The following is a 9,788-nucleotide window of genomic DNA, read 5'->3' on the forward strand; positions in this document are numbered from 1 at the left end:
AAAAAAAAAAAAAAAAAAAAAAAAAAAAAAAAAAAAAAAAAAAAAAAAAAAAAAAAAAAAAAAAGGAAAATCCTAATGCACTCAATGAGATTATAAGCCAAATCTACAAACAGCATTTTACTGAAAACTAAGGTAATACAATAAAGAAAATTACATCTACTTACTTTCTCTCTTCTGCAGTTTCTTTGGGATGAGCTGATCTACCAACAGTTGCTTTTCCTATAGTATGTCTTCGCTGGTCAATGGGCTTCGACTTTTCTATCAGTTTGTCATTAGACAATGAAGCAGGCCTAGCCACAACTTCAGTTGCTATGCTTCTCAACAGTGCCTTACTTCTAATTATGTCTTGACAAGAACTTGTTTTGACACTAGGTAAAGCTGTTTTTGATTCTAACAGTTCTTTTTCACGAGGCACTTTCCAGATTGTAACATGGGCAGAGGTTCTACTGATGCCTTGTTTCACAGTGTCCTGGGTATTACTGTGATGACTTCTAATTGGACGTCGCACAAGTTGTGTGTTTTGAGATGTAGTGCTTACAGATTTCGTGGTGGCAGTCATACTTGAGGATCTATTACTTTTCACTGGTACACTGCTGGTGTTTACAGGGTGAGGCTTTGTGGCTTTAGGGACAGTGGTTGAAAGTTTCTTTGTTGCTGCAGAACTCTCCTCTTTGACTTGTAGAGGTTTTCTAAATGAATTAACCTTAGACTGAACAATCTGGCCACGATAAGATCCAAGTACAGGTTTCTTGGGCATGTTAGCATCTTGCTTTAGTTTTTCTGCAGTTATCCGTTTCTTTTCACTATTGTTTTTAAGGTGAAATGCCTGGCTTAATGTCATATGTTGACTTTGGGGATCATCTTCAGTTAGTAACAACTGCAGAGTTTCATTACTATCCTTAGGTTTATGTGTGTCAATTACTATAGTTGAATTGGTTAGTTCATTTGAAGGTTTTAAAGGAATACAATTTCTCCCCACTATTGTACTATTTTTGCTCCCTGCAGGTCTCTTCACATTTTCTTTATCAGCCTAAAAGAATTATTTGAGAAAAGTGTTTATGAAAGGCAAAACGGAAAAGGGACAGTTTAAGTAGGCTATGTCCACATCTTACCATTTTTGTTTTAAGTTTCAGCACTTTAGTCCCTTCTTGAACTTGGTCCTCAGATGTCCCAGCTCTCTGACCTCTACTACTTAAAAACAAACAAAAAAAAGGATTAATCAATCAATCCTGTACCAAGGAGGCTTCCATTTGGGGATGGAGAAGAGGGCAATGTTAACAATTAACTGACTTATTAATTTTAAATTTGAGAAAGACCTGTGATATTTTTCCTAAGCAAACCTTTTTTTTTTTTTTTGAGATGGAGTCTTGCTCTGGAACCCAGGCTGGAGTGCAATGGCATGATCTCAGCTCACTGCAATCTCTGCCTCCCAGGTTTCAAGCAATTCTCCTGCCTCAGCCTCTTGAGTAGCTGGGATTACAGGTGCACACCACCTTAGCCAGCTAATTTTTGTATTTTTAATAGAGACGGGGTTTCACCATCTTGGCTAGGCTCTCTTGAACTCCTGACCTGAGGTGATCTGCCCACTTTGGCCTCCCAAAGTACTGATTACAGGTGTGAGCCATCACACCCAGCCCTAAGCAAAACTTCCAATAACTTTTAATAATATAAACAAATGGCTGAGGAATCTAAACATATTTTCTAAAAGTCTTAACACTCTCTGCCCATAGAATTTGTAAATACTTAATATTCTTATTTCAAATCATCCTCAAGTCATTCAAAAGAGTCTTCAAAAAACCTTTAGGAAGCAATACCTTCTTGGTTTACTTTTAAGTACTTAGTAACAGATGTACTACGCTGAAAAAATTTTTATGTAAGAGTCACAGAAAAGTAATCCAAAATTTACAATATGGCATTCACAGCTTAATTTATATTAGCATACATAAAGAATATGGACTGATGGGTGCAGTGACTAATGCCTGTAATAGCAGCACTTTGGGAGGCTGAGGCGGGGGTATTATTTGAGCTCAGGAGTTCCAGAGCAGCCTGGGTAACATGGTGACACCCCATCTCTACAAAAAATAAAAAATTAATTGGGCGTCGTGTAGGGTGCTTGTAGTTCCAGCTACTTGGGAGGTTGAGGTGGGAGGATTGCTTGAGCCTGAGAGTTGAGGCAGTGAGCCAAGATCCTGTCGCTGCACTAGAGGCTGGGTGACAGACTGAGACCGTGTCTCAAAAAAAAGAACCTCAGTTTCTAGGTGGTATTGCAAAGCAAATCCTTCCTCAAGAAAGTGACCTAAACTTATTTTTGTAGTTGTAAACTGGCTAAGGCAGACTGTGAGCAACTCTTAGCAGGTGATTGTAACAATTTTGCATACAACGAAGACAGGAAAAAATACTGTGAATTAGACATGCCATTGATTTTAAGACAGATCCTAAGTTCAGAGATCATGTTAAAATGTGAAAAAAATGAGGCCGGGTGCAGTTGGTCATGTGTGTAATCCTAGCACCTTGGGTGGCCAAGGCGGGTGGATTACCTGAGGTCAGGAGTTTGAGACCAGCCTGGCCAAAATGGCAAAATCCCCTCTCTAATAAAAATATAAAAATAAGCCAGGCATGATGGCACATACTTATAATCCCAGCTACCCTGAAGGCTGAGGAAGGAGAATCACTTGAACCTAGGAGGCAGAGGTTTCAGTAAGCTGAGATTGCGCCACTGCTCTCCAGCCTAGGCAACGAGCCAGACTCAATCTCAAAAATAAAATAAATGTTTATTTTACATGTGACATAACTTGGTAGTTAACAATTTTGGTTAGATTGCCTTTCATATATATTTCCTCTGTCAGCTTGGAGAAGGGACAGAACTTTGACACGGCCTGTACTATGCATTTTGAACAATGGTGAAGGGAGATCCAAATGTGCCGCTTAACAGGGTTTCTTAGTAGTTAACTGCTAGGTAAAAAAAACAAAACTCAGGATGACAAGAAGAACCCATCTTAATCACCTGTCCAATGTGAAGACTTAATCCTATTCTGTCTTATTATCATGAAACTGCCCTAAGAAGGGTTATCTGAAATGAGTCTCAGGATACCTACACTTTAGAGATTATAAAATATAATTGTTTAATTCTGAAAAGCTGCAGCACAGATGAGTTGTCTTATTTAATAATTCAGTGCTAATACACATGTAAATTGACATCTGTTTTCTGAAAGGAATAAATGTACTTATGCCACTAGAAGCGTTTTAGAATTTTCTCTTCTTCCTATTATGTTGAAGAATATTATAAACCCCGACCCTGCTGGGTTCCTTATTTAAATAAGCAGTAGAGAGCCACTGTCTGAATCCATATTATCTCTACTTATTCCCTAGTAATTTCACTCCATCCTAGGGTTTTTAAATAAATATCATCTGTATACTGACCAATTCCCGAGTGTATGCTTCCAGTCCCAACACCTCCCCTGAACTTCAGACACACAACTATTTGGCATATCTGCTTGGATGTCTGGTTGGTACCTCAAACATGGTCAAAACAGAACCCCTAATTCCCCAGCTCCTCCTTCAGTCTTCCTATTTCAGTATATGGTTATCACCACCCATTTACTTATCCAAACCAAAAACCTAGGATCACCCTTTAGTCTTAAAGAATAAAAGATTTGGCCGGGTGCGGTGGCTCAAGCCTGTAATCCCAGCACTTTGGGAGGTCGAGGCGGGTGGATCACGAGGTCAAGAGATCGAGACCATCCTGGTCAACATGGTGAAACCCTGTCTCTACTAAAAATACAAAAAATTAGCTGGGCATGGTGGTGCATGCCTGTAATCCCAGCTACTCAGGAGGCTGAGGCAGGAGAATTGCCTGAACCCAGGAGGCGGAGGTTGCGGTGAGCCGAGATCACACCATTGCACTCCAGCCTGGGTAACATGAGTGAAACTCCGTCTCCAAAAAAAAAAAAAAATAAAAATAAAAGATTTGTGAAGGATAAAAGGTTTATTCCAAACTAAAGCCACTTATTAACATAAAGTTAGAAATTATTTTTAAAATTTTGGAATACCAAAACTGAAACAAAATTGCAAAAATATAAACAGATCAAAGAATATCTATACAGTCCTTACTCAGGATCCACCTACTGTTAAAACGTTTATCCCACTTGCGTTATCATTTCCAATCTCTAAATATGTGTGGGGGCGGTATACATAATTTTTTTTTTTTTTTTAAGACGGGGTTTTCAGTAATCCCATTACTGGGTATGTATCCAAAGGATTATAAATCGTTCTACTATAAGGACACATGCACACGAATGTTCATCGCAGCACTGTTTACAATAGCAAAGACCTGGAACCAACCCAAATGCCCATCGATGAGAGACTGGACAGGGAAAATGTGGCACATATAAACCATGGAATATTATGCAGCCACCAAAAACGATGAGTTCGTGTCCTTTGTAGGGACATGGATGAACGTGGAAACCATCATTCGTGGAAACCATCATTCTCAGCAAACTGACACAAGAACAGAAAATCAAACACCACATGTTCTCACTCATAGGCGGGTGTGGAAGAATGAGAACACATGGACACAGGGAAGGGAGCATCACACACTGGGGTCTGTTGGGGGGAAATAGGGGAGGGACAGCATGGGGGTGGGGAGTTGGGGAGAGACAGCATGGGAAGAAATGCCAGATATAGGTGAAGGGGAGGAAGGCAGCAAATCACACTGCCATGTGTGTACATATGCAACAATCTTGCATGTTCTTCACATGTACCCCAAAACCTAAAATGCAATTAAAAAAAAAAAAAGACAGGGTTTCACCATGATGGCCAGGCTGGTATTGAACTCCTGACCTCAGGTGATCCACCCACCTCGGCCTCCCAAAGTGCTAGGATTACAGGAGTGAGCCACCGTGCCTAGCTGGTATACATAATTTTTTACCTGAGACATCTGAAGACAAATTGTATATACCATGGCCTTTATTCTTAAATATTTCCTTAAAATAGGAATATTCTCTTACATAACCACAGTAATCAAATATATTTACCTTGATACACTACTTTAACCTACATTTACCTTGATGAACTACTTTAACCTACTGTTCACACTTTAGTTGTCAACTGACCAAATAATGTCTTTTATGTTGTTTCTTCCTTCCAGCATAGAATCTGGTATAAGGTCAGGCGCTGCATTCAGTTGTTATGTCTCTTTAGCCTCTCTTACTCGGGAATATTCAGGACTTTTAACTCCATTCTTTCTTTTATATCCCATACTTAACCATCACCGGGTCTAGTCAGCTCTATCTTCTAAGAAGTGGCAAAATCTGACCACTCTCTCCCATCAGAAAGGGTTTCAAGCCTTTTTAGGGGCAGAATATATCAATAAATTACCTAATATAAAGAAAAGCGGATGAAAGTGATGCTTTTTTTTTTTTTCTTTTGAGATGGAGTTTTTCTCTTGTTGCCCAGGCTACAGTGCAGTGGCGCAATCTCGGCTCACTGCAACCTGTCTCCTGGGTTCAAGCGATTCTCCTGCCTCAGCCTCTCAAGTAGCTGAGACGACAGGTGTGTGCCACCACACCTGGCTGATTTTTTGTATTTTCAGTAGAGATGGGGTTTCACCATGTTAGCCAGGATGGTCTCGACATCCTGATCTGCCTGCCTCGGCCTACCAAAATGTTGGTATTATAGGCGTGAGCCACTGTGCCTGGCCAAAAGTGAGACTTTTTTTTTTTTGACCCATGAGGATGGCAATGATTTTGGAAGAAAATTAATGAAACCAGGAGAATAAAGTATTCCAAAAACCAGTTCACGGAATGTAATGCCACAGAGAGAGCTTTAAAAAATATTACCACTTGCTGGGTTCTCACTGTGTAACAGGCATAACATGATGCATTCACTATCTAATTTAATCCTCAAGAAACAATTACTGCTATCCCATTTTAATATACGTAAACAGACTCAAAGAGGTCAAGTATCTTTCCTGAGGTTGCACAGCTGTAGTAGCAGACTTAAGGACTGTAACCCAGGCCCTTATCACTCTTAGATGCAAAGAGCCTGAGAGGATGTAATTAGTGGTTATCTTTAGGGAGTAAGGAGACCTTTTGCCTTTCCGCTTTATCTACTTTCATGGATTTTTGTTTTTGCTACAACTATGTACTCTCTAAAATATTTTTGCAAAATAATAAAAATATTTGTACAGAAGCTTAAGACTACAATTAATAATCTGTAAGCATTTGGGAGGGCCACCCAACTCTTCCCTGAACTCCCCCATACACTGAGTAAAAGCTTTGCTAATTAATAGAAAGACTGACCTTTGTGTGGTGTAAACCATAAGTTGATAATCTGGTCTATGCACATACTTTGCTTTATAACTGTGTTTTGCTTAGATTGTGAATTAATTTATGCAGAAAACGAGGATCTAATGTTGCACCATCCAGTAAAGTAGCCACTAGCCAAATGTGGCTATTGAGTGCTTGAAATATGGATCGTCCAAATTGAAATGTGCTGTAAGTGTAAAATAGACACCAGATTTTGAAGACGTTGTACCAAAAAAAGATGTACAGAAGTGAAAAGAAATAAACTTGACCTCACCTGGATAACATCTGATTTTCCTGCTTGTATGCAAAAAATGTTTTTCTTCTCAACAGATGTTCCTGGAGTTTTTGTTTTCTTTGCTCTAGGTAACAAAAGGTAAGTGTTACAAGTCAGTATTAGTTATAACATCAAATAAATTTTTTTGACTAAATAAAGAGTTTACTTCCAACCCTGGTTCCACTTGAGGTCACATCTCTAACAGAAAATTCCCCAATTCAGTACTGCCTTTGAGAAATCATCTAAGAAGAGACTGTTACCATAACAGTCCCCAAAGCCCCTCTGCATAAGAATCACATTCTGGGCCGGGCGCGGTGGCTCAAGCCTGTAATCCCAGCACTTTGGGAGGCCGAGGCGGGTGGATCACGAGGTCAAGAGGTCGAGACCACCCTGGTGAACATGGTGAAACCCCGTCTCTACTAAAAATACAAAAAAATTAGCTGGGCATGGTGGTGCGTGCCTGTAATCCCAGCTACTCAGGAGGCTGAGGCAGGAGAATTGCCTGAACCCAGGAGGTGGAGGTTGCGGTGAGCCGAGATCGCGCCATTGCACTCCAGCCTGGGTAACAAGAGCGAGACTCCGTCTCAAAAAAAAAAAAAGAATCACATTCTCTACTGTCTGTGAAAAATCTGGAGAATATCATTTTCAACATACAGCTCTCGAAAGCGAAGCTTTAAGAAGTTTAATGTTAGAAGTGAGACGGCAGACTCCAAAGTTCTAATATACCAGAACGGGGTTAGGTGAGAATTCCTTCCTTCTGCTTTCCTGTCTGTAGAAAAAAAATAACTTTTGATGACCCAGCCAACCCTCGGTTTCCAAAGTCTCAGGAGAAGCTGTGAAATTGGAAAAAACAACAGGATGCGACCCCAGTCCAGCAAAAAGTCGCTACGGACCCAGGAGGCGGAGAGCCCCGCGCAGGCGCAGTCCGTCCGGGTGACAGTGCAGCCCCGCCCCCGCCCCCGCCCCCGCCCCCGCCCCCACCCGACAAACAACGGGCTCCTAACACTGGTACCGGCCTGAGCCCCGCACGTTTCCCCTCGCCTAACGGATTCCCTCACAGGAGTGTCCAACCCAGCCAGCAGCGACCGCACACTAACACCACGCAGCGGGTCCTGCTTTTCTGACCCGTTCCACAAGGCCAAGAATGCGACAGGGCGAGGCCGAGGCCACGTTCAGGGCTCTCACAGAGCCGGGAAGGAGTGGAGCGCGCCAGGGCAGCCCCTAGCACCCACCGCCCAGACCGCGCCCGACGCCGAGGCCGCGTTCAGGGCTCTCACAAAGCCAGGAAGGAGTGGAGCGCGCCAGGGCAGCCCCTAGCCCCGACCGCCCAGCCCGCGTCCGACGCCGAGGCCGCGTTCAGGGCTCTCACAGAGCCGGGAAGGAGTGGAGCGTGCCAGGGTAGCTCCTAGCCCCGACCGCCTAGCCCGCGCCTGACACCGCAGCCCTCACCTTTGAATGCAGACTGGGTCCTCTGACTCGGGGGCAGCTGCAGGTCTCGGGGCACAGCCGGGGTACTCATCGTAGCCTCGGGTCGGAGGCTGCGTCTGCGCTTTACCGCCTATATAGAATTTTCTCAAGCCAACGCCGCCGCCGCCCATTGGTTCCTGCGTGAATTGAATGAGCCAATGGGCATAGAGGGGCGGAGCCTGGATTGCAGTTGCGCTGGTCGGTCTGGTGTCTACCGAGTTGGGTTGGGACTGAGTCTGCAGGTTTCAAACCTAAACTGCGCTCTTTATCTTGGAAGTGCGACAGGGGAGGAGTCAGCCTGCTCAGTCCCCACGACGTAGCAGGACTAGGTTGCAGACAACAGCTTGGGACCCTTACAGCCCTTGGAGGAAGACAGCCGAGAAAAATACAAGAGAAGTGTAGAGTGGCTGTGCTTCTTATTAAACATCGGCTTGTTCACTGACGAGGACGTAAACACCGACCTGGCGTACCACGAGGATGTGTATTTTCCTTTCACAAAGATTGCTTCACTTTGAGCATGATAACTCTGAAGGGGACGTTATCGCCTCTTTTTCCATTGAGAGGTGACAGGCTCAGACGTTGTCCACGTTTGCACAGCGTGTGAAGGGGGCTGAAATTGGGATCTACTTTCCATACCTTTATTCTAAGCAATTATTAGATGCAAAAAAGGGAGGAGAGGAGGAGAAACTGGAAAAATGAGGATAAGCCCCATCCCCTCCCCAAGGTGATACATGATTCTCCTGTAAAGATAAAATAGCATTTGTTGTAGACGTTTTGTGTTTGTGTGGTTGTGTGCTACCATAACCTTTTCGTTTTTCTCATCTAAAAATATCACCTTCATAAAACCCACACAAACACCCAATCCACATGACAGAACGAAACAAGTCAGGGCTAGAAGATTTTAAGGCTGGCAGTGGGGAAGTTAGGGCGAGTCTGGACTGCACCTGCCTGGTTTCAAGCACTGGGTTCTACATTTCTTGCCTGATCACTGCAGTAAGGCTGTACTGGACTATGCTTCAGCCATGTTTTTTGTGTTCAGACGGGAGGATGTGATTTCCCCATTTACCCTTCCCGGGTCTGACGGCCTCCACAGCTGGCCCTCGGCAGTGGTCAGTTTTTCCCACTTCTGTCTGCTTTTTTCTTCAGATGTCTGACGGTAGCATCTTGCTAATGAGGAATTTGGTTTGAGATTTTTTGTCATTTTTTACTTGATGAAATGTCCCAGTTTTAATGTAACGTGTTCATCACCATCCTTAAGAATATCACGGCTGTTTAAATACTTCTGTCAATATTGTTGATTATTTATTGACGTTTCATCAGACAGTTTGGGTAACCAGGAATTTCTATTAAGTGAGAGAACAAAATAGAGCAGTTAATAAGTAATTCAAAAACCTCCAAAACATTATGCTAAGTAAAAGAAGTAATATATGAAAGGTTACATATGGTATGAGTCCATTTATATGGAATATCTAGAATAGATACATCCATAGTAAAATAACTCAGAATAGCACTTGCCAGAGGCTGAGGGTAGGGGAGACTGGGGAGAGACCGCCTAATGGATAAGGGATCCGTTACTTTGAAGTAAATGAAATGTTTTAGAATCAGATAGAGGTAGTGGTTGTGCAATATTGTAAATGTATTAATGCCACTGAGTTGTTCACTTTAAAATGGTTAATTTTAGGCCGGGCACAGTGACTCACACCTGTAATCTCAGCACTTTGGGAGTGGGTGGATCACGAGAT

The 9,788-nt window shown here is 42.7% G+C and overlaps 1 protein-coding gene across 1 annotated transcript in view; it reads right to left on the reverse strand.

Annotated features, from left to right (window-relative positions):
• CKAP2 (cytoskeleton associated protein 2) overlaps positions 1-8,248 on the reverse strand; it is a 23,820-nt gene extending 15,572 nt beyond the window's left edge. Inside the window, exons 1-4 of the mRNA XM_037732550.1 lie at positions 8,029-8,248; positions 6,580-6,664; positions 1,113-1,191; positions 165-1,030 (exon numbers count right to left, since the gene is read on the reverse strand). Of these exons, the coding sequence (XP_037588478.1) occupies positions 165-1,030; positions 1,113-1,191; positions 6,580-6,664; positions 8,029-8,098 (1,100 nt within the window). The 5' untranslated portion in view covers positions 8,099-8,248. The remainder of the gene's footprint in view (positions 1-164; positions 1,031-1,112; positions 1,192-6,579; positions 6,665-8,028) is intronic.
• Between the last annotated feature and the right edge of the window lie 1,540 nt (positions 8,249-9,788).

Source organism: Cebus imitator, unplaced genomic scaffold (genome assembly GCF_001604975.1).
Source record: "Cebus imitator isolate Cc_AM_T3 unplaced genomic scaffold, Cebus_imitator-1.0 Scaffold453, whole genome shotgun sequence".
Classification (NCBI taxonomy): Eukaryota; Metazoa; Chordata; class Mammalia; order Primates; family Cebidae; genus Cebus; species Cebus imitator.